The 26,034-nt window shown below is 35.9% G+C and overlaps 1 protein-coding gene across 3 annotated transcripts; it reads right to left on the reverse strand.

Annotated features, from left to right (window-relative positions):
* Window positions 1-785: 785 nt before the first annotated feature.
* LOC121240716 (V-type proton ATPase subunit a1) lies at window positions 786-18,167 on the reverse strand. 3 transcript variants are annotated; one of them, XM_041138226.1, is made up of 18 exons: window positions 17,818-18,167; window positions 17,111-17,155; window positions 16,049-16,171; window positions 15,748-15,855; window positions 15,105-15,215; window positions 14,839-15,012; window positions 14,500-14,637; window positions 14,035-14,142; window positions 13,422-13,529; window positions 13,126-13,274; window positions 12,856-13,009; window positions 7,057-7,217; window positions 5,094-5,300; window positions 4,833-5,016; window positions 4,668-4,751; window positions 3,054-3,247; window positions 2,909-2,968; window positions 786-1,487 (listed from the first exon to the last, which is right to left on the reverse strand). In XM_041138226.1, exons 1-18 carry the CDS (start codon window positions 17,959-17,961, stop codon window positions 1,283-1,285), a joined length of 2,457 nt encoding a protein of 818 aa, XP_040994160.1. In that variant the 5' UTR covers window positions 17,962-18,167; the 3' UTR covers window positions 786-1,282. The 3 variants fall into 3 exon arrangements, with proteins under 3 accessions (XP_040994160.1, XP_040994161.1, XP_040994162.1); XM_041138227.1 differs by lacking the exon at window positions 2,909-2,968; XM_041138228.1 differs by lacking the exons at window positions 17,111-17,155; window positions 17,818-18,167 and having other exon boundaries at window positions 15,748-15,956.
* Between the last annotated feature and the right edge of the window lie 7,867 nt (window positions 18,168-26,034).

Raw genomic sequence — 26,034 nt, forward strand, 5'->3', positions numbered from 1 at the left:
GTTAAGAAATGATATTTACAGTAGTGGAGTGCACAAGCATCGAGCAATTCCTTTGAAAAAAGTGAGTAAATACGGGACCCATATGAAAAAAAAAATTAATTTTTTAATAGTAGATCTCACTGTTTTTCAAAATCATTTCGACGCTTACGCACTCCATGACTGTATATAGTATTATTCATACAAGTTCTATACTTTTTATATAAGTATATATGATCAATATATAACTAATACATATTTTTATAACATATGTACAAATTGGAATTGAAGGATAAAGTCGGAGTCAAAGCAGAGTCGGTCAAAACACAGCTCCGACTCCAAAAAAAATCCAACTCTAATTCCTTTTTATCAGAGCTCTAACTCCGCCGATGCGGAGTTCGAATTCGGAGTTGGATTTTCAAATTTTCGCATAGCCACATATTAGAGTTGGGCCTGCAAAATGAACATTCATAATCGTCTAAAAAATTCTAAACCATGAATCAAAGTTTGGATATGATGGAAAGCAACGTGACAGTGTGGAGAGCTTCAATAAGACAACAGTAAAACACACGAATCATTACCTTAAATATATGGTAACTTGTATGATTTATATTCTTCAATATCAACCTTGTTGGAGCTGCAGATGAAATTATCCCAGATTTCTCTAAAGAATAATTATTTTCATCAGCTACTATTCACTACCCCGCACCCTATGAAAAAAAAAAAACTGTCAGGTGTGGGATGTGAAGGTGAATAATAGCTAATGTATAGCAAAACCCTTCTCTAAATGATACATCTTACAAAAATGAGACTGTAAAATTGTGGTTAGCCTTTACATTGAAAAAAATTTACAAATACAAAAAGGAAAAAGGCTCAATTCCCAGCAAAATCCACAATTGCTTTTGTGTGTATAAAATTTTGTAAATCTACCTACTCGAATAAACCAAAATCAAGAAATGCTACATCTAATCCGAGCTGCGCTTTACAACATGGCATCTACACCCCCGCCCCGAAAAATTGAAAAAAAAAAAAAAAATCTATCTCAAGTGAAAAAGAACAGAGAACACATATCTCTTGAAGGAAGGTAATCACTGCAAGCAGAACCCTTTTATGCCAACATATTCAAGGCATACGGGCCAGGAATTGTAGTTGTATGTCAAAATCAGGTAGTGTTTGAGAAAAGCAGCACCAATTTTTGCCAGCCAAAAATAAGATCAATGTCCAACCTGGGCACAGCTTCTTTCTTTGAAGATGGTCCAGCCTCTTTTTCAGAACCTTAAAGCAAAATGATATATAGATGGATGAACTAGTCCTCATCCTCGGTTAAGGTGGCAAAAGAGAAAGGTCTGAACTTGTACCCATCACCGTGATAAAACTTGTTTTGAAATTCCACCCAATGAAGACGCAGGGCATGAAGAAAAGCACTGAGAGTTTCCATCATTAGTAGTATAAAGGCAGTAGCAAAGGCAAACACTGCTAGTCCCACTAACCGGATGACGAGGTTGTCATACCTGTCATAACCATCCTCAATGGTAACCTCACTCATAAAAGAACAGCAACACCAGCAGCAAGTACACTCATAAGAAAAGAACACTAGCCAGCAGTGAGTACAATAGGTTATAACAGTTTTCAACTGAGTTTTGAAACTGTTAATTTGACAAAAGACGGATATATTTACAAGTCGAAATCCATAAGAAAACACAGTAAATTACTTCGAAACTGTTATAAGAGATTGATCATCCAACAAGGAAAGGAAACCTCTATTATGGAAACCACTCCTGTCTAAAAGATATTTCATATTTCATGTATGGTCAGGTCTGTCAACAACTGGGAGAATGAATAAACAACAAAATCATGTTATAGCTTAATGGTTTCTAAGGGAATTCAGGAGCACAATTAGGGCATAGCTGCAAAGTAAATGTGGAGAGGCAATGTAGATCTTTATTTGATGAGAAGGAACCCTAGAGACCATGCAAACACAACATGTCTTTTACTCAGTTAAACTCCAGACCCATGTAACGCTCCCACATCACACTAATCAGGTAACATCAGCTTTTTATTGATGGGACATGGCCCCAAGAAATCCTTTGCACCAGCTTAACCAGACCCATGTAACGCTCCCACATCACACTAATCAGGTAACATCAGCTTTTTATTGATGGGACATGGCCCCTAGAAATCCTTTGCCCCCAAGGGCTTGATCCTTAGACCTAAGAGAGCATACTCCCAATACCAAGGCATTTAGGATTAGAAAGTTTTAAGGGCATGTTTGGACAGTGAGAATTCGCAAAATTCTCAAAACTTCTCGTAATTTCATTCTCAAACACAAAACACTTTTCAATTTCAAAACTTTAATTTTTCATCTAATCATTACCTAGTCATTACTCAAACACAAAAATCAATATAACTTTTAAAAACTTCAAAAAAAAATAATATTAAAAAATTATTTTTAAACAAATTTTTAACTTTATAATATTTTGTCTCAAAATTCTGTAAATAATAGTGAAATGGTTTAAGTGAAAATGTTTTATTCAACTTTATAATATTTTTATTCAACTTTTTCTCCCTCCTTTCCCAAAACCCAATAAAACATCTTCACTCAAACCATTTATTATTATTCACACAATTTTGAGACCAAGTGTCCAAACATGCCCTTAATGTAGACCTGAAGATTCCTTAGCCAAGTATTGGCATATTTTTTTATTGACACCGGATGTCCGATAACAAAGCTCTGACTAATCTCAGGAGTGCACATGCTCCAAGTATTGGCATATATAAGATCATTTTTTTTTCAAATTAATTTGAATGCCCCATGCTCCCAAATCTCAGGTGGATTTTCAGCCTCACATTCCGGCCCTCCCCTCCAACCCCAAGATTCCCACAAGGCAAGAGGGTAGTGCGTCATGCAACATTTATAAAAATTAAAACTCACCCCCAGGAAAGCAGGAGGACTTTCTCATAGAAAACGGTTGACAATTCTGAGTGTGCTAAGCTGTAATAGCAGCAATAGATATCAATTAGGCAATTCAGTTCATATGGAAGAAAGAAAATAATTGTGAGGAATATTGTGGCTGAACCTTAAAGCCCAAAGTCGAAGATAGGATGCTGTATTTGACACTGCACCCAGAACGAACTCTATGGAGTGTATCATTTGGTGCACAAAGACCTCACTAAAATTAAAGTCCTCATGATGTTGCCTTGCAGAATCGGGTTCCACCTCAAGATCCGTCTCAGAGGTACCAAGTATTCCATAGGTCCGACCTTGAAATCTCTGGCAATATCATGAAGAAAGATCAAGTTTCAACTCTTCCTAATGTAATTCCCCCCTCAATTACAGCTATTGTACAGACACAAATGAGTAAAATACTAGATTCAAATAGATTTTAGGTCCACAAATCAGGAAAGGATCATAAAGATTGAATTTGACAACTTATAAATAGTGGAGACATGTCAAGCATATTTCACAAATGAATTCATAGCTTTTCTAGTACTCAAGGATGCTTAATAGGTGAAATTAATATGACATAGAAGAAAATTTTTCCTTCTTTTTTACTTATAGTTCCTTTAAGTTCATATTTTCCACATAGATGATGACTACACATACACGAGGATTCACAGGTAGATGAATATAAGGCAGGCTATTGGAAACCCCCATTCACCACTAATCTTATTTGTCTATCTGGAACTGCTCCTGAGATTCCCACACCCTTTTAAAGTTATGCTTAAATCTAGTGTAAAACAAGTCATTCCTACGGCTCCTCAAAAGTTTACGGATTCACATATTGCCATTATATAAAAGAACCACTTTCATACTTTCATGTACTACATTGAATCAAGCAAAGAGGAATTCCAAACCTTAATAGAGAGTTCTAACTTCTATGGCATATTAATTAATGGTGGGTATCTAATCAAAAAGTGGGAGAAGAAATGGGCCCATTAAAAGATTTTTTTTTAATAAGTAAACAAAAACTTTATTGATGAAGGATGATTAGGCCTAGCCTACACAGAACGTATACAAGAGAAAGCACCTAGCCAGAAGTTGAAAGATGTAAGAACAACTTTTACATCAAAGAAATTAGCTCAATCATCAGGACTCCGATGTAAAGTTTATGACAAAGAGTTCCTGGTTGCTTGATAATAGCATATTCATTTGATTCTGGGCGCACATGAGGAGCATGATATGATTATCTAGTCCAAAAGTGGGTGTAGAGATAGGCCCAATAGTTAGAGGGATGTGAAAACAGCTTCTTTTACATCAAAGGAATTTCATTACCATTCACTTATAAAAAAAATAAAAAAATAAAAAAATAAAAAGGAAGGAAGGAATTTCATAACCATTCATACACACATATTTCTGAACTACTAAGATGCTCAAAAGAGCAATTTTGACAAGAGCCAGCCTACCACACATAATAGAAATTTTATGGTAATGTATTCAGTTTACATATAAAAAATGCATTCAGTTTACCATTGGAATGATCTGGTGTTACAATAAGAAAAAACAGGTTGAAAATATCCACCATTAAAAGGAAACAAGAGAAATCTTTTAGGAAAGCAGAATAATGAATCAATCATTTCTATACTATGTAGTTCTAGACGCCAAAAGCAACACTCAAATTACTTCAAGTGAAGGGTGAAGGCTAATTTTTTGAGCAGAAAATAGATTTAAGGCAAGTAGAAAATTATAGCACCTCTGTATGAAGCCTCTTCAAAATAAAAGGTTTTGGAAAAAGCATCCATGGAACTGCGATCATAGCCAAAAGCAACAATATTATCTGCAAAATTTTAGATTAATTACCATATAGAAAAATAGAAAAATCATTAAGTATAGAGTTATGAGATAGTGGAGATCATGCCTGTAGGGGTCTTTGGCCCCAAAATAACTGATTCTCACCAAGATCCTCAGTGGGACTCAGAAACATGTAAATCATTACATGATAGAGGTCTGCCTGAGAACCAGTGCACCACTTTATGATGATAAGAAGTGAAAGATACCCAAAAAGGCTGTTAAGAAATATGATCTGTGGCACAAACTGGTACCTATCAACAAGACGAAAAATAAGTTTGATGAGAGAGAGAGAGAGAGATAGAGAGAGAGAGAGAGAGAGGATGCAGACCTTATATCCAGCGAACTGCCAAAAAAGCGTGCGTTGAAGTAACTTAATATGATTCCCATGTTCATCTGGGCCACACCCAACAAAATAGACATCTTCATTTTCAGAGAATTCAAAAAAGGCAGCTCTGAACGACTTCCACGCCAACTGGGATCCACACCAAATGGATATGGATCTTGGTATTTAACTAAGCCAGTGGTTTTTGCTTCACTGGTAAAAAAAGAAATGAAAACAAAATCAGAGAGCTGCATAACCAAACTTCTACTTGGAAGACATTCTGAACATCTACACTCATTGCATAAAAGTGCTGACTTGCATAAATTTGAGAGGCGGGTACCAAAAAATAAAGATAATGCAAAAGAATGCATGAGATGCCTAATAATTGAGAATAACTTTTCAAAATAGACCATAAATATGAGGAAATTGAATGATAAACAAATATGAAAAGCATTAAATCTTGCTTTTTTATTAAATTAATGGTCTCTGAGAAGCTATCAAACTTAAATTACGGTCATTTCCCAGTACTGAACTTAATGGTACATAAAAATCCCTGTAGAAGATTAAACTACACTGCAGTTGACAATTCATAGCATTGAACCAAGAGACATATCAGAAAAAATTCAGATCCCCATGTAAGAGAACCAACAAAATATCTAATGAAAATTCAGACTTGCTCTCAACAAAAATCTCTCAGAAATAGAGGAAAGATGGCTATAAAATTAGAGACAGCATGTTAATGAAACTGACAGAGCACCATCTGGTTATTTGGCATTGAAGTCAACATCAATAGATCCAACAGTATGACGGTTAACAAAACCTGTACTAAGCTTAAAAAATTAACCACCACCATTAACACCACTTCTTTTCCCAAAAATTGCCAGCCTTAAAAGATTTATCCGCATACATTGGCCAGTTCCAGCTCATTAAGAACATATATCACTTACCAAAGTTGGCTCCTTTCAGGGTTGGTTGGGGGCGTAGGAGAACGGGGGAAGAGAGAAGACTAAAGTATTTCCAGAACATTAAACTCCAGCACAGAAACCAAAAAAAAAAATCTACAAGCCGTGTTTCTCACAAAAATAAGATGCACAGCAACAATTAAAAAACAATGGAAAATTCTTTTCTTCTTTATTTTTATAAGTAAAATAAATAATACTAATGACTAAGAAATAATAAGAAAAAAAAATGCTCTGTTGAGCTCTCTAGAGAGACTTTTTTAATAAGTAAAAGAAATTTTATTATTACATATCCACCCCTTCCCACCTTTCCCATCTGGAACACTAAGAATCCCACTCAACCGCTATCCCATAGTCTGCAGTGGCAAATTACTACCATAGCAATTGGCACAGCCTTGCAGCAGGAATGCCATGTTCCCGACATAAGAAGTTTTCACAAACTTTGACATTGTTTCAGCCTGAATAACAGGTTTCATGGTGGCCAACAGCACACTCATACTAACTCTGCCAAAAAAACAATTCTTCTAGCTACCTTCCTACTCAGAGTGAGTCTAAGGACCTAGAGGTCCTCCTTTGTCAACAGCTTAAAGAGCTTAGAACCCACAGAAAATCAAACAGAGAACCCATGCTAACAACGGAACTTGGAGAATCCTAAATGATTAAAATACAAGTAGGAACATTTCATCCCTGAGTAGCCAGAAAATGGCATCCCAGTGGGAACGTGCGACAGTGATAGGGTGGGGTCTTACATGGGATGGCAGCATTGGCCACTCTTTGAACATGAGAGAGAGAGAGAGAGAGAGCTAACCAAAACTAACAATGATAGATTTTGCCCAAGATTGATCCAAATTCAAAAATTTCAACATTGATTCCATTTGAGAAGTCAAACGCTTAGGCAGGATGCCAAAGATAATAGCATTAGAAAATATAGGTTGAACAACAAGAATATTAACAACCAACACCCAGAATGTTGATTTATTCAGATATTTGAGAGAGATAGATACACATACCTGCATGTGGTATCTCGGCATTTATAAGCAGACGGACCAAAAATGTGATAAGGTACAGAGAAGAATTCGTTGTAAATCAACCCACAGTAAATGGAAAATAGTGACATCAAAAGAAGTACATAGCGCCCACCATATAGCATCTCCATAAAGCTACCAAGTTTCTGCAGGAAGCATGCATGAAATTAGGAAATGATATTCACATGGTTAACACATAAATTTCCTAGTTCAAATACACTCAGTTTTCTTATAGTAAATTTGCACTTCCTTAAAATAATAAGACCAGATGGATATTTCACGTATTTGAGTATGAAAAATCACCATCAACATCATTCATTGAGGAAAAGGTTTAGCAGCATTAAATTTTTTTAATATCATTAATTTTCTAGTGTCTCTCTCAAAAAACAGATATCATTCATCAAAGTGGGAGAGGATTAATAGTTTTCCAGTAATACAAATCTCCAGAACAGCATTCCCCTTCCTGCTACTGTAGCTGTGGTTCTTAAGTTATTTTTGAGGATGAGGAATCATGGAGACCATGCAAATGCAACATGTCTTTTACCCAGTCAAACCCCAGACCTGTGTAATACACCCACATCACATGGATCAGGTAAATCATTGACCTTTACACCGATGGGACATGGCCCTTAGAAATTGTTTGCACCCAAGGGTTCGAACCTTAGACTTGGGAGGAGCGCACCCCAAGACCAAGGCCCTTGCTACTTGACCCAACCCCTAGCTTCTAAGTTATTAATACCCACATGGGAAACATGTTCCTTTTATTAAATAAACTCTAACCAAATGGAGCAGAACAATACCAGTGGCAGCACCATAGATGTGTAGATCAGTGCTGATGATGGTCTTGTGGTAGCTATGACTAACACAGTTGAGCTTGTAGCATACTTTTAACATGACTACTGAATCATAATATGACCTGCTGTATTTTAATCAGCCTATAATATTCCTAAAACTCTAGAGAGATTAAAAAAATGAAGGAACCTTGTGGCGAATTAGGCCAAGGGATGACCATGGGCCTTCAACAGGCGGGAGTTTGGTATCGTCGCCGGTAAAAGCTCTGTCAACCGTGAGACGGGCTAAGGAGTCTTCAATAGAGCCGTAGAGGGTGAAGGCGACGGCGGGAGAGGTGACGACAGAGGCCTTTGTAACGGTACCTGACAGCTCATCTGAGCCAGATAACGCCGACGAGTACCTGCATGCTGGATCTCCGGTGCATATGAGCCAGATAACACTAATGAGTGACAAGGAGGAGGCTGCCACCGCTCCTCCGACGTTATCCACTCCGGCGAAGGCTACGCAGCAAAAGTGGATGATACCTGAGACCTATTTTTAGAGGAAACAAGGGACGTGGGTGCAAATGAAGGGTCTCCTACGAGCCTTATACAGTTACTGGGTCCTTTAGAATGGGAGTATGGGAACTTTTCTGAGGAGGGTGAGCTGAGGATCCCACTGGTTTCGCAATGGGCTAACAGGGTGGGGGAACCCATACCTCTTAACTGTATGCTTCCATATCAGTCTAATGTTTCATATTGAGTTCTGTAGAAGGTAAAGGAAATTCAATATTGTGTAGGAATGGGGTGTGAAGGTTTTGAGGAGCAATTTATGGCATTGCTTACAGCCATTGAAGCTGGTCATGTTGATCTTAAAAAATCAGTTTCTAAAAAACAGAGGGAGCTAAAGAGGCTAACGTGGTCTCTTAATTATGAGGGCAGTGCAAGTCGAGAAAGATCTAAAGGAAAGGGAATAGTTCCTGTTTTATGAAGCCTAAATTGTTTCTTGGAATGTCCGAGGGCTTAACAAGGCGAATAAATGTATTCATATAAAAAATTTGCTTCGTGAGTAGAGGGCGGACATCATATGCTTACAAGAAACCAAATTGAAATATGTTACAAGAATAATTGTTCTAAGTATTTGGAGTTGTACATATGTGGATTAGGCTTATCTTGCAGCTGATGAGGCTTTAGGAGGTGTATTAGTGATGTGGGATAGAAGAATGGAGGACTTTATAGGGGAGTACACAGTGGCATGTTCTTTTAAAAGTGTGGAAAATAACTTTATGTAGGCCTTTGTTGGTATTTACGGGCCAAACTTGGACAGCAATAGAAGTATGTTATGGGAAGAATTAGTTGGAGTACATAGCTAATGGGAACTACCAGGTGTATAGGTGGTGACTTTAATGTTATAAGATTTCCAAGTTAACGCTCAGGAGATAGTAGAATGCGACCAGCAATGACAGAATTTTCAGAATTTATTTTCGACTTGAATCTATCTAGTGGACATCCCTCTCATGGGAGGGGCATTCACGTTGTCTAATAATCATGCGTGGTCTAGATTGAACAGATTTATAGTATCCTCGGATTTCTAGTATCAGGAAGTATGTCAAAGGGCTGTCTCGTCTGTGCTCGGATCATTTTTCTATTTTGCTTGATTGTGGTGGTATCCAATGAGGACGTAGGTATTTTAAATTCGAAAATATATGGCTGACGACTGAAGATTTTGTGGACAAGGTTTGGCAATGGTGGTCCTCATATCAATTTGATGGAACCCCTAGTTTCATTCTTGCAGGTAAACTAAAAGTTTTAAAAAATGACTTGAAGATTTGGAACACACAATCTTTTGGCAATACAGGGAAACAAAAAGAAGTCTATATTGGACAAGCTTCAGGAGCTAGAGAGGACACAGGAGGGCCGGGCTCTTTCCTCAGAAGAAATAGCTCAAAAGTCAGAGGTGGTTACTGCATTAGAGAGGGTTATTTTGCTGGAAGAGATTTCGTGGCGCCAAAAATCTAGATCCTTGTGGTTGAAAGAAGGGGATCTAAGCACAAGATTCTTTCATAGAATGGCCAATTCTCACAGGAGAACCAACACTATAGAGATGCTGAATATAGAGGGTGTAGCATGTATTGAGGCCCCTGTAATTAGAGACCATGTTGTTGGTTTCTTTGAACACTTGCTTATAGAAAAAATGGGGTGGCAGCCAAAACTCGATGGTTTAGCTTTTGATTCTATTGATCCACAGGATGTCTCGAGGTTGGAGAGGCCCTTTGAAGAGATGGAGATTCATGATGTGGTGAGGAAAATGACCAGAGACAAAGCACCTGGGCCGGATGGATTTTATATGGGATTCTTCCAAACTTGTTAGGAAGTGGTGAAGGGGGATTTAAAGAAGGTGTTTCAGGAGCTGTTCATAGCTGGAAAATTTGAAAAGAGCCTTAACGCCACATTTATAGCACTAATTCCTAAGAAGATTGGAGCATCGGAGGTAAAAGATTTTCAGCCCATTAGTCTTGTGAGTGGGGGTGTATAAGATCATCTCTAAGGCCTCATTTATTTTCGCAGATGAGATGAGATAAGTTAAGATTAAAGTTAAAAAGTTGAATAAAATATTATTAGAATATATTTTTTAATATTATTTTTGTTTTGGGATTTGAAAAAATTGAATTGTTTATTTTATTTAGTATTGGAAGTTGGGAAAGTTGTAATGATTAGATGAGATGAGATGTTTTCTGAAAACAAACGAGGCCTAAGTTGCTTCCAAACCGATTAGGGGAGATGTTGGGGGAAGATTATAACAAAACCCCAAAACACATTTGTATGAGGAAGGCAAATTCTAGATTCAGTCCTCATAGCCAATGAGTGCCTAGATAGCAGACAAAAATCTGGTAACCTGGGGATTCTATGTAAGTTAGATATGGAGAAGGCATATAATCATATTAATTGGGATTTCCTACTCTACTTGCTTGGGAGGTGTGGTTTTGGAGAGAGATGGGGCTCGTGGATTAGATGGTGCATATCAACAACGAGATTCTCTGTGCTAGTAAATGGGATTTCAATTAGCTTCTTCAACAGTTCTCGTAGTTTGAGACAAGGGGATCCACTGTCCTCACTCCTCTTTGTCATTGTTATGGAGGCACTGACCAGAATGACTTCGGCGTTGGTTTGCAGTGGTTTCATGGTTGGATTCTCGATTGGTGACCCCACTAGGGGTATTATTAACATTTCTAATTTGTTATTTGCAAATGATATGCTTATATTCTGTGAGGCAGAACAAAACCGATTGTGGGCACTAAGGGAGCTCCTACTTTGCTTTGAAGGGGCATCGGGTTTGAAAGTGAAACTTGAAAAATAATAATTGGTGCCAGTTGGTAATGTTCGTAATATCCAACAACTAGCTAACGCTCTAGGATGCAAGGTGTCTGCCCTACCTATGAATTACCTGGGGACCGTAGGGAGCTGCCCCAAGGACTGTAACAATATGGGATACAGTGATCGAGAAGATCGAATGTAGATTGGATGGTTGGAAGAGACTGTATTTGTCGAAAAAGGGCAGGATCACTTTAATCAAAAGTACTCTCTAATCTACCAATGTATTTTTTATCTTCTATTCCCAATTCCAGCAAGTGTGGCGCTCCAGATTGAGAAACTTTACAGGGGCTTCCTTTGGAGTGGCATGGCCTAAGGTATGTGCTCAACTTCCCTTGGGAAGGTTGGGTATTAGAAATCTAACGATTTTCAATAGGGCATTACTTGGAAAATGGTTGTGGCGATATAATATGGAACCGAAAGTTCTATGGAAGTTGGTGATTGATTGTAAATATGAGTGTGTGTGTGGTGTGTGTGGCCGGGGGGGGGGGGGGGGGGGGGGGGGGGGGGGGGGGGGGGGGGGGGGGTGGGTTGGTGTAGTAGAGAGGTAAATAGGACTCACAGAGTGGGGATCTAGAAGCATATTAGTCGGGGATGGGAGGTGTTCTATCTCCATACTAGACTTGTGTTGGGAGATGGTTCTAGAATAAAATTTTGGAGCGATATATAGTGTGGAAATAATACACTAAAAGATTTGTTCCCCTAAGTATTCAGGATTGCATGTGAGAAAGAAGATTCAATGGCTGATTTTATGGTGATAGCTGGGGATCAAATACAGTGGAACATCATCTTTAGTAGGGCTGCCCAGGACTGGAAAGTTGGTAGTTTTGAGGAGTCATTTTGATTTCTGTATTCTGTGAGACTGAGCATCCAAGGAAATTATAAGATATGGTGGGTACCTACAGGTAAAGGCACATTCTCGATTCGATTGTTCTATAAGTCTCTCACACAAGTGCAGAACACTCAATTTCCATGGAAGAGGATCTGGCGTAATAAGGCGCCTCCCAAAGCGACTTTCTTCTCATGGACAACTTCTTCACTTGGCAACATCTTGACGACGGAGAATTTGCGAAGACGTGAGGTGATCATAATAGACTTGTACTACATGTGCAATAAGAGCGGTGAAACTATGGATCGTCTTCTACTGCATTGTGATGTTGCTAGAGCGTTATGGGTTGAGGTGTTCAGCAGATTAGAGTTAGCGTGGGTTATGCCCGCCACAGTGGAGGCACTCTTGGCTTGTTGGACAAATCTAGGAGGTATTCTACAAATTAAAGTCGTGTCGAAGATGGTTCCTATTTGTATTCTATGGTGCTTATGGAAATAGCGAAATGACAGGACGTTTGAAGACAAGGAGAGGATCTTAGATCTTTTTTTGTTAGAACGTTATTCCTATGGGCCATAGCTATAGATTTTAAGGGTTTAGACCTTCATGATTTTCTCATTTCCTTTTCTCCATCCTAGATAGGTGTTTCTTCTTGTATACCATCTTGTGTACTTGAGCTATGCCTATTCTAATAATACAATCGTTTACTTATCAAAAAAACATTTTCCTTTCACTGAAGGACATAATTCATAATACTAGCCAGATATAGTTTCTTCTCAAAAAGTACCTGCTGTTTAAACTCATGAAAGAACATACCTGTGTACCAAGCTTGCTTTCACGAGCTATAAGAACTAAAGCTCCCAAGAGTAAGCATATTCCATGACCCCAATCCCCAAACATCACAGCAAAAAGAAATGGAAATGTAATGACAGTGTAAACCGACGGATTTGATTCCTGATATCTTGCAATGCTGTCAAACAAATCGTTTCGTTAGGTCTCAATCAAAAAGGAAAAGAACTGTCCAGTATAAATGATAGTAGCTAAATTCAGGCCTTCCCTCATTGATAAGTATCATTTTTTACTCACCCATATGCATCCACAATTTCCTGAAATGCCTTTGTAAATTTGTTGGTTCTGAAATATGTAGGAGGTGATTCCGCAGCATCCATCACATGAAATATTATGCCTACTTGTGAATTGCTATCAAATGTTGCACGTTGGAGTGCAGCCTGAAGCTGTTGAATCATTTTTTTTCCAAAAAATAAAATAACAATAATTAAGCTTGCAAGATTGTCAACAAGTCAAAAAAGATTCAAGTAGCTGGGAAGCATATATTTAACCAAAAATAGAAATCAATATCATGAGAAATCAGAACAAGTTACCTGAGCTTTTGCAAATATGGGGCACCATCCCTCTCCAACGAGACATTTTTTTGTAACATCAAAATTTAGCATACTCAGAGTATCATATACAGCTTTCTCCCTTCTCACCTGGGAAAGTATGGGAAGCGTCAAATAATCACTGGTACCTCAATAATGCTAAATCATACTCATGCAGCCATCACAAATCAGTTCGCATATTTCACAGGATCACTACTGACAGCAAACATGACATAAATGGTTTGCAGGATTAAATATTTTTCAGAAAGTTTCTAAAATCTTTGTGAAAAAGTTTGAGATAGGCTCTTTGTGGGGCATTTTGAAAGTGATGGGTCATCGAATATATGTTAGGATTGAGAAATATTTTTAATAGGTTTTGAATTGGGTTTGAAGCAAGTGGGGCCCATTGAAAATATGGTTGAGAAGAACAATTTTGTCTTTGTCTGAAAGCTGTTAAAAACGAGGGAGATTATTAGATGAAAAGTATTTTGAGACTTTTTGTGTTAAAATATGTTTAGGTTGAAAGTATTACACAATAAGGAAATTAGAATAAAAACTCTAAAAGTCTTCAATGATGATTTTGAATCCAAATGTAGCTAAAGTCTTGGAAGCTTACCATGCTTATCCATTTCACCAGGGTGACACCTATAGAAGCAAGGGCCTTATTTCGGTGACGGATCCCAGCATCCAAAGTTGCCTCCAATTCATCAAGGCGTAATGAAACCTGTAACAAAACACTTGAACTTTTAGCCAAACTAATATACCCGATACAATAGTAGTAAAAAATTACCAATATAAGCAACATTAGATGATAATTAAGGCAAGAAGAAAGTTGAGTTCCACTGAAATAGATAACTCCAAAAACAATCCTGAATAATATCATTTGATAAAAACTTGAGGGTCTGAATATTTTGACAGAATAAAGAGCAAATCATTTACAAAATGGGTATACTCAATTAAAACTGACACTGAATAAGAAGACTTCCTTGGTAAAGAAACACCAAGAACGCCACTACGGGTTTCAAACTTTTTCCCAAGATATGGCAATCTATAGAGTGAACATCTTCATCAGACTACTTACTTCTCTAGTTATTTGCCTCTGCTTGGTTATGTCCTCAGGAACAGGGTAGAAATTTGCCCCAAATGCTTCACAAATTTTAAGAATCTTTGATTTTGCTTGCTTGCCTGAAAAAAAGACTACAAATACTGTTTTCTCAACCTGCAAAGGTCAACTCAGAGGAATTAGAGGGCTGCACAAGAAGATCCAATCACTTCTTTCCAAAAAGAACATAATAAACCAGGATAGTAAAAAGGGACATGGATAGAAAGATCCAAATACCAAGAATTTCAATTGCAGCTAACAGAATCAAGGGGAACAACAAACATCAAAGTAATCAACAGTAATGAGAAGGAAGAAAACCATTTCGCTTGATACGGGATCCATGATCTCTTCATCAGCTGGTGCCTGATTGAAAAGCATATTTCCCCTCATAGCACGAAACAACATCCTTTCAAATATAAGAACCTTGGATTTGGATATAATCCCACTAATAAACCTCAAACCAGATTGGCCTGATATTCCAGGTCTCATCTCCTGTCAAAGGAATACTAGGATAAATTCAACCATAGTAATAATTTCTACTCTACACAACATATCAAGCATTTTAAGGCCTAATGAACAAGTACCTGCTCAAGTAGGGATGCTGTGTCAACATAGTCATCATTTGAGTATACATTCTCATCTAATTCTCTTTCTGAAACTGCATGAGTACCACCTGATACAAGAAAGCCGGCTGCCTGAAATTGTCCAAACAAAATCTATATATGAGAAGGTATAGGGAAAAAACATTTGACATTAGATTTCAAATGTAAAATTCATATATGACTTCTCAAAAACAAAAACAGCTTTTCAGAATGGAAGAGGTTACAAAAAAACATTAAAGAACCAGATGGAGTATACAAAGATCTTAAATTATAGTGCTAGGACATAACCAGTAGAACAATGAAATTGAATGAAAACTAACCTATATTAAGAAGAATATTCCAAAATTGGTGGTTGTTAAATATAAACTTCCTTAGTAGTTGGGAATTGTTTTACTTTTCTCTCGAATAAGTGAAGTTGGGTAACATTATTGTTAAAATAATTAACAAAAATTTTAAAACTCAAACATCTATTTGTTTTACTTATAAAAAAATAAGTAGAAATATAGTAAAAAATGAAGTTGAACATAGCCTGGCATAGGCCACAATGGATAGGATCACCTAGCATATACCTACTACTCTATCGATATATAAGTGGGGTGTGTGTATGGTAAGCCAATAAATTTACCTTTTGCAATACTATCTTGAACTCTAGGAGCTCATTATATGATTGCCGAAGTTTCTCACTATTAGCATTCATCTCAATTAACTCATTCTCGTGCTCCATGAGTTGTATCTGGAATCAGAGAAAGAACATATAATACACATGCATGGGGAGCATTCCTTACATTAGGTAGTACCCATTCAGTGCCTTCAAATTAGAGCTCCATGCTCAGACTGAACCAAAAAAAATAACTGAAGGCGAAGACTAGCAAAAATATAAATAAATAAAAATCACAGTAGAACAGGAACAGTAATCAGAAAATAACCTCTAATTCTTCCAGCTCAACATCTGGTTGCGTAACAGGACGTGCAGAAGATAGTAGACCGGCTTTACTAATCTGATCCTTAAAGAATCGTAGCTTTCTTGACATCTCTGCACACCGCTTCACCTTTGGAAAAGGTGTCAAGTAGAGTTAAGATCATTCTCAAATATCGAAAACAACACGAAATAATATCAAGGTGGTTAATGACTTCAGCAAATTCACCAGAATTACTTAGTTGCAGACATAAGTTCAAGAGGTACATATCCCAGAAAAAGAGACATGAAGAAAAATTCAATGAAATCTCTTTGCAAAGGTACATTGAAGGATTTTAGCTTAGGTTGCATATATATTTGAGGATTTAATTCAAGGGACATGAAGAAAAATTGTTAGCATAACTAGATGATGGAATGAGCTTTGAGGATTTTCGTCCAACAAAAACATGTGTTATGAATTTGAAATAACACCTAACACCAAATCATTTCAAATCCACAAACTTCACAAAAAAACTGCACTTTACATACTTTACCCAAGCCATTTAAAATTATAAAATTCAAATAATTTTCCGTATATACTTTCATCCAACTGAACAATAATGGAAACATCAAGCAAAAATAAGGCTATAAAACCAAAGTCCGGCATTGAGATGCTTACATCTACTAGTTCACTAGTGTAACATGAACAACAAGCATGTAAAAACTAGCACACCACCTGATCTTTTGCCTATTCTTATGATCAATAAATTTTAGTTTACCAATAAAAATAAAAAATAAAAAATAAATAACTAGCACGCCTTCCAGATTCTATTCACTGAATTACCAATATGTCTGTACGACACACTCACAACTGGTAGCATCAGATGTCTTTAGAAGATAATAATCATGAAACTGCTGATAAAAAAACAAAATAATACATATGCAACTAAAATCATGTTCAATTCTTTTAATTGCCAAGAAAAATAAAGAAACTATTACTTCAGAAAAACTTTATAGTCAGCATGTAGATTACAGTAGTAGTTCTAATCAACTTTTCGATGAGTAGTAGTTGTAATTGATAACGAGAAGATACCTGATTAACAAACATTCGTTGGAAAGGGCTTTTGTCAGCATTTAACTGCCAAGAAAAAAAAAATACGAGAATGAGTACGTGATTATTAATTACCTGATTAGAGCATCATTTCCTTTCAATATGACCACGACCTTGATCCTAAAGGCCCAAAACTGTCAAGCTTTATAGGGCAGGAAACAAAATATTAAAAATTTGCTTTCAAAATTGCGTTTATCAGTATCCCACGAACATTGATTCTGATCAATGGATATTTTTCTAACTTGGAGTTTAAGCGACAAATGGAAACTAAGAAAAAAAATGGAAATATTTGATAGTCTTATGCCAGAAGAGGAAAATTGCAATTCAATGTCCTAAGACTATCATGTAAGAAAGGCAACTTAAATCTAGTCAGGACTTACTCGAATTCAAGCGTCAGCAACTTTAAAACTCAAGGCCAGACTCTATACCCATATCACGCTTGTCAGCATTTACTCAATAATGGCCATTTCTTAAAGGAAATAAATTAAAAGAAAATCAGGAAAGAGAAGCAAGTAAAAGTCCCGTTCTGCTGAATCTCGAAACCCGAACTGAACCCAAAAAGCAAAACCAACGTAAACCTCTAACACTCGAATTAAACATCATTCCATGCTTCCTCAAATCTCTCAGAAACAGCAACAAAAATGCCAATGCGAAATCTAGCAGAAGTCGGGATCGGAGTCAAAACTTACGTCTCGGAATTGGAGGAGACCGAGTTCTCCAAGGTAAGAGACGGCTCGGTGAGCGGACTCGACGGGGATGATGAGCTGGACAAAGCTCATCTTCTCGGAGCGCATCAGATCCATGGGCGGCAAGTTGTCCATGAACCTCTCCATAATGCAATTCCTCTGTCAAATTATTTTCCCAAGAACCTACAGGAAACTGCTTGTTGGCCTGAGGATCTGATTTCAGATCTGAAACTCTCTCTCCCTATCCCTCTTCCTCTCCCTCTCTCGTCTCAGTGGGGAGTGTGCGCGCGTTGGGTCGCGTTTATTTGGGGAAGTCCATTGGGTTGGGTTTCAGTTTCCCTCTGCAATGCTAACTGCCATGGAGGAAAATAAAAAATAAAAAAAAAACCGATAAACCGTATCGGATCCGATCGGTTAGTTTGGTCCGACACTGATTTTAATATTTTTTTAAATAGATTAAATATATTTTTTATTTTTATTTTAATATTAAATCGAACTGACTCATATATATATATATATATATTAATTTTTTATATTGTAAAAAATATTTTTTTATTGTATAAGATATTTTTTATATGATTCCAAAACAAAAATTACACTTAAAAAGTTATATTTAAATAAATTTTAAACTCTACTATCCGTTTTTACAAATCTCAATACAAAATTTATTTTTAAAAAAAAATTCAAAAATTCCTCACTCATTCTTAAAATACAATAAATAATAAAAAATTATACTCTCAAGTGAGTGTATAGAACATATTTTATAAAGTGTTTAAATAACATAATTTGATTTGAAACATCAATTTCAAAATATAAATCTTACAAATTAAATATTACCGTTAAAGTGATATGAATGATATACTCTACACACCGACTTGATAATATATTAACTCATAAAAAATTATTCTAAAAAAATTTTTCAACATTATGGAAACTTTTCATAATCGGACATTTATTTTTATATATATTTGAAGATGAAGTTATGAGAAAAGTTAGGAAATGTTGAAAAATTTTGAAAAATACTCATCTATTAATACGAGGCATTCATGTGTGTATTTCTTCCCCCTAGATCATTGAATTAATATAAAATTAAATATCTAAATTTTAGCGATTGGTGGCATGTCATGTTTATTCAAATTTCAAAGCAAAAATAATAATATAAATAAAAACAAAACAAGTAGTAGCTTTGCAATAAACCTAGAACAATGTAATTTAAATAAAAACATTGTGAGTTGCTCTTAATTTAATACAAACATTGTCCGTCGCTCTTAATTTAAATGCCTTGTTGGAATAATATAATCACATGTATTATATATAAGTCATATAAAAATATGAGTAATGTTAGATACAAATTTCAAATAGACAAACCTCATACAAGTCTTTTATAAAATAATGGGTCCCACTAATAAATAATAGTTTTTTTACACTTTTGTATGAGACTTGTCTATTTGGGACTTGTACAAATCATTTCTCTAAAAATATATACAAAAAACCAAGACTTGTTTGTTGAAATTATAATTAGCTTGTGAATATACTTGAGCTTATTAGTAAAATAAATAAGCAACATAAAATATTATGGTGTCACATTAATGAAGCAAAATGAGTAGTATAATTTAGAAAGTATAGTAGCACTACTCATCCTAGATATACCCAATATAATTGATTATAGTAGATATGTAACTTGACAATTATATTCTCATAGAGAAATGCAATTACATTGATTATAGAGGTTAGATGGTTGAAACCCACCATTAGTTCTTAAATTACATTTTTTTTTATATATAGAAAATTATAATATCATTAATCTACAGGAAAAAATGATTACAAATAGTTATCAAGCCATATCTTTAGAAATACAGTCTGTAATACAATCCCACCAAACATCCATACTTTCAACCTTAAAAAGCATTTCTAGCCAACTTATGAGCTACCATATTTCCTTCCCTAGATGCATGGGAAAACATACAAGCAGCAAAACATTTAGCATAACAAGCTTCTTTATCTCATAATATAGCACACCTAACAGGAAGTCTCATGCCATCATCATTGAGAGCTTCAATACTTAACAAACTGTCACTCTCCACAAGAATATTTGAGACGCTCATAGTGACACATTGTTACAAACCTCTAAAGATGGCAAGTGGCTCTATACCCTCTGAACCCTCCATCGGAATTTTTGCTTTACTAAGTGCCATAAGGACTCTACTAGTAGCATCCCTCAACACTGGTCCAACACATGCCTTATCCCATTTAGGAAAACCTGTGGCATCAACATTCAGTTTAAGCCAATCAGATTGAGGGAGTTGCCATTTATAATGTCTCAGAATTTGAATTATTGTCTTCTGTCTAACTTGATCATGACTTCTCAGCAGAACAGAGGCATTCTCGACAACTGTTTTAGGATTTAACAGCTCTTGATCATGCACAAACTTGTTTCTTCGATACCAGAAACCCCAGGCCAAAGCAAATAAAAAAGAAAATTTCTCATACATATTCCTTTCACAGAGTTGAAAAGCCATCTAATGACAACTGTTTATCAAGTATTAACTTAGGAAGATAAAAACGCCACATACCTTGAACAGCCCCACAATTGACCACTGCATGAGTGATATCTTCCTTTTATTAAACAGAATCTACAAGTATCATCTGTAGGGACATGTTTCTTCACCAAGTTTACAGCAGTAGGTAGTCCATCTTTGCATGCACACCATGCAAAAATTTTAATCTTATTCGGCACTTTCAGTTTCCACAAATGTTTCCAAAATACTTATTGAGCTTACATTTTTTATGATTGGGCACACTGATGACCAAGTTGAGCATAGATGAATCTATAGCAGCTTCGTACACTGAACAATCCACTACGTTCATCAGCCCAAACCTTCTCCATTATTAGAACATAAGAGAACTTGAATATCTGAGACTATATTTGAATTGAAGAGAGTTATTAGCTTTTGAACATCCCACATGCTTTCATTGCAAACAAATAAAAAATCAACAAAATAAAAGTTGGTACCATCACTTCCAACTAACCCTTCCGATATCAAAGAGAGATGCCCTAAAATCCACTGGTCTAGCCATATATTAACAGATCTCTCATTCTCTATTCTCCACCTACAACTTGCCTCTAGTCATTTTCGTGCCTCCCAAATGCCCCTCCAAGTATAGGATGGACATTTGCCCAAACCTACCTTCGTAAAACTAGTGTAAGGGAAGTATTTAGCCTTTAGTAATTTGTGCAGTAAAGAGCATTCATCTTGAGATAATCTTCATCCTTGTTTTGCTAGTAAAGCAAGGTCAGAACTTCTTAAATCTTTAAATCCCAACCCTCCATAGTTCTTTTTCTGACACAATTTGGTCTAACTCAACTAATGAATTTTCCTCTCATTTCCTTTTTGACCCCACCAAAACCTTGACATCATACCTTCCAACTCAGTACAAAAACTAGAAGGTAAAAGGAAGCAACTCATTGTATAAGTTGGGATGGATAGGGCAACTACTTTCAAAAGAATCTCCTTGCACCTTGTGACAACAACTTCTCCTTCCAAACTTGAAGCTTTTGCCATACCTTTTATTTTATAGACTAAAAAGCACGATGTTTGGACCCCCTAATAACGGGTGGAAGTTCCAAATATTTCTCATATTGCTGTATTTCACAATTACTCCAAAGATTCTTAATCTCATTCTGAGTATCCACACTCACATTGCCACTAAACACAATAGTTGTTTTCTCTTTATTAATTATTTGGCCTGAGACAACTTCATATCTCTCCAACAACATTTGTACCCTTTTGTTTTCTTCCACATCTGCACGACAAAAGACAACACTATCATCTGCAAAAACCAGATGATTTCTATTTGGTGCCCCTCTACAAATCTTTAAACTAGAAATATCCTTCCTCAGCCCAACATTTCTTAATAATGAAATCAGCCCTTCAGTACAAATGATAAATAAATAAGAGGACAATGGGTCACGACTCACCTGGCCTTAATCCTTTAGATGGCATAATGGGACCTCTTGGCTCTCCATTGATCAACACAAAAAAGGAAATAGTTCCAATACAGTACATAATTAGCTCAATAAGCCTTTGATGAAACCCCATCACTTCCATAAAAGACTTTATAAAACCCCACTCAACTTGATCGTAAGCCTTACTCATATCCAATTTCAAAAGACATGAAGCCATTTTTACCTTTCTTTTTGTGCTTTAAGAAATTAACCAACTCATAAGCAATCAATACATTATCAGAAATGAGATGCCTTGGGACAAAAGCACTTTGACTCTCACTTATAATTCTATGCAATACAGATTTGAGTCTATTAGAAAGGACCTTTGCAATAAGTTTATAGATCACATTATCCAAATTAATGGGCCTATAGTCTCCCATTTTAACATCAATCTTCTTCTTAGGAATAAGAGAAATATGAGTATGATTCAATGTAGATGGAAAAAAGCCTAAGTTGAGGGCTCAAAGCACTGCTAAAGTAATGTTGTCACCAACAACATGCCAATATTTTTGGAAAAATATTGGAGACATGCCATCTAGACCAGGGGCCTTTATAGGATTCATTTGATTCAAAGCTTCCTTCACTTCATCAGCTGTGAACTCCTTCATCAAATCCAGATTCATCCGGTCAGAAACTTTTCCAGACAACGATTCTAAAAAAACCAAAGAATCAACATCAACAGACGGAGAAAAGCTTGTCAAAAGAGTTTGAAAATAATCAAATATAACCCTATCCCTCTGAAAACCTTCTTGCCAATAGCCATTATCATCTTGGATCTTTAAGATTTGATTTTTCCTTTTTCACTGAGATGCCTTTATATGAAAATACTTAGTTTTATTATCACCCTTTTTGAGCCACAAAGCCTTTGAACATTGTCTCCACATAATTTCTTTTTTCCCCAACCAAAGCTGCACCTCACCCATTGTAAAATTCATATCTTCCATAGGAATTGTTTCTAGTCTCATCTCATGTAGACTATGTAGAGCTCTCTATGCTTTATTGAGCTGAGTTTGAACATGCCCAAAACAATGCTTATTCCACCCTTGTAATTGAGCTCCACAATCTTTTATCAAACCAGAAACAACATCCATAGTAGCTGGGCCAGCACACCTCCCCCAAACACCTTTGGTAATATCCTTACAATCTTTCTCACCAATCCACATGGCCTCAAATTTAAAAGACTTGTTAACATAATGGGAAGAAGTTGCACCCCCCAAATTTACCCAAATAGGTAAATGATCTGAATAAGCTACCACACCATGAGTTACTCGAGCATTAGAAAAACTATCCCACCAAACAGAATTAACCAAAAAACGATCAATCCTTTCACTAATGTATTGACCCTAGCTCTCCTATTAGACCATGTTAACTTTGGACCTAAAAAATCCAAATCCCTCAAATTGTAATCTTCAATAACCTCTCTGAAAGCATAAAGTTGTCTTTCAAGCCTAGGTTTATCCTCTCTTTTTCGCATGAGAATACATCAATTCATTAAAATCCCCCATTACTAACCAAGGTTCATCATTAGCTCTACATAAACTTATAAGCAAATTCCAAGTATTATGCCTCAGGTGAGTCTCAGGAAAACCATATATAGTAGTTAAGCACCAGTGCCCCATACTCAAATTTGAATATTTAATAACAACATCAATATGATTAGCAGAGTAATTAATGACAGACAAATCAACATCAGCAGCCCATAGCAACGCAATACCCCCTTTTCTACCATGAGAACAAATAGCCAAATAGTTTTGAAAACCTAATTTGTACTTACATGATTCAAATTCACGAGTGGAGAGTCAAGTCTCTTGCAAGAACATTACTTCGGATCCTTCCCTCTGAATTAAGTCACAGAGGGTGCGAATGCCACGTGGGTTCCCAAGCCCACGGGCATTCCAACTGCAATGTTTCATGACTCCCAGTGGTGCTGATCCACAGCCACCGCTGATATCTTAGAGTTTGTAGCACCATTCGCACCATCATCAAGAACTTGTGCCACTTGCATAAACTAATTAAATTTACACAATCATCTTACTTGTTATGGTCACTTTTTTCTACGAGATAAAGCCTCGTTTGTTTTTACAGATGAGATGAGTTGAGATAAAAGTTGAAAGTTGAATAAAATATTTTTAAAATATTATTTTTACTTTGGAATTTGAAAAAGTTGAATTGTTTATTTTATTTTGTGTAGAAATTTAAAAAAGTTGTAATAATTAGATGAGATGAGATGAGACGAGATAAGTTGAGAAGAGCTATAAAAATAAACGAGGTCTAAACGTTATAATAAATGTATCACATCATATGTGTGGGGTCCCCACTTCAAGGGAGTGCCTTGGATTTTCGAAAATTTGGGAAAGGAAAATGATAGTTGAACAATAAAAGTGATCGATTGAATTATTTATTTATTTTTCATTTAATAGTTAATGAAGTTATTATTAGTGAATTGACATTTTTTTTATTTGTTAAAAAAGTATTAAAAATGATTGAAAGAAAAAAAACCAAAAAGTGCATTTGCACTTGTCGATACACATCCTCGGTACAAATTCTCAATTCCAATAACAGTATCCTTTGGAAAAAATGAACTTAAGTTAAAACCTCCAATGACATCGCTAACATACTTGTCACGTAGATGGTATTATGGATTTGTATATCTAAAACTGTAACAAGATCTTATTAAGTGAAACAAGAGTTTGATTAATGTAAATTGGCTTGAGCTCGCTTCAGTCAAATGCAATGTTAAATTCTGATCTATGTTGACTCAAGGAATAGGTAGTCTTGGTAAAATTTTGTTTTTCGTTCCATTTCAATTAGAATAGTGGAAAATTTTCATGCTTGAACAATAACCGACACAAAAATATGTGGGAAGTTTCATTTCGGTCAGAATTTCAACTATTTTGTCATGTTTCTGTTCATTCTAGTCAGATTTCGATATTCGAATGGGTGTTTTGGTATGAAATAGGCATTAGTGATATTTTCATAAATATTTCAAATAATAAGGACACACTTAGGGGAGGTTTGGATAGTGAGTTAAGATGAAATGAAAATTGGATAAAGTATTATTATAATATTATTTTTATTTTAGAATTTGAAAAAATTGTATTATTTATTGTATTTTATTTAGAAACTTAAAAAAAGCTGTAATGATTAGATGAGATGAGATGAATTGAGATGTTTTCTAAATCTGAACAAGGCCTTGTAATTTCGCGGTCATTTTTCTCTCATCACCATTTTCACCTTCCATGCGTAGAACCTAAAATCTCAAACACTGAATATCGAACCCGGAATGGGTGTTTGAAAAATATGATGCTAGACTAAACCGCCTCTTCGTTTTCATCTGCTTCATTTCAACCATCTTTGAAAAATTCTTCATTTCTACCTATGGATACTGAATAAAGGATCAAGGAAGAGAAAGAAAGAGAGGGAAAAAAGGGAGAAGGGTATGTATTCTTCTTTCTCTTTGTGTCTTGTTGAATCTTGTATATGACAAATAAATAAATATATGTTTTCCTCTATTCTCTTTGATTGCTCTTCCGTGTTACTTAGATGGAGCTTTAGATGCTTCTATAATTTAAGTTCTATTCTTGTATCAAGAATCCCAAATTAGATTACAAAGAATGGAATACATATTTTTATGTTCATCCTTGCTTTTCTTTTTCGAGGTTGAGAACTGCTAGAAATTCTCATTTCATGGGTTCATTCGATTATGCTGACAATTAGAGAAGTGAGTCCTTTAGAAACCGTTCTTTTTGTTTTTGCTTTTTTTTTTTTTTTTTTAAGTTCATTGTGCTGCTCTATCTCGTTGACGGGCTATATTATGTCTCTGATTGGTTTGGCTGCCTTTTGCTCTTTTGGAAAAGATGACATGAATAAGAGTTCTATCATTTTGAATATAGACAATGCACTTGAGGATTAGTTTGGCTTTGAGGCACTCCTTATCTTAATGGTTGATTGATAGAAGTTACTATATTTAGAAGTTTGAGTTAGAATCTTGGACTCAATAGATTTTTCTTGTTAGGACTCCAGGCAGCGGGGAAGCGAAGTTGAGATGGAACCCTAGCTGGAGGAGATGGATCTGTGCGGTAGTCGAACTGAAGTGAAGAAGAATGAAATTTGTTTTAGTTTAACTCAAAATGGTGTGTTTTGAGTTACCAAACGGTGCGTTCGGTATTGGCTAGAAATGGTGCATTGAGTCTAAATAAAGTGGTTGTTGTTTG

Source organism: Juglans microcarpa x Juglans regia, chromosome 7S (assembly GCF_004785595.1).
Source record: "Juglans microcarpa x Juglans regia isolate MS1-56 chromosome 7S, Jm3101_v1.0, whole genome shotgun sequence".
In the NCBI taxonomy this organism is placed as follows: Eukaryota; Viridiplantae; Streptophyta; class Magnoliopsida; order Fagales; family Juglandaceae; genus Juglans; species Juglans microcarpa x Juglans regia.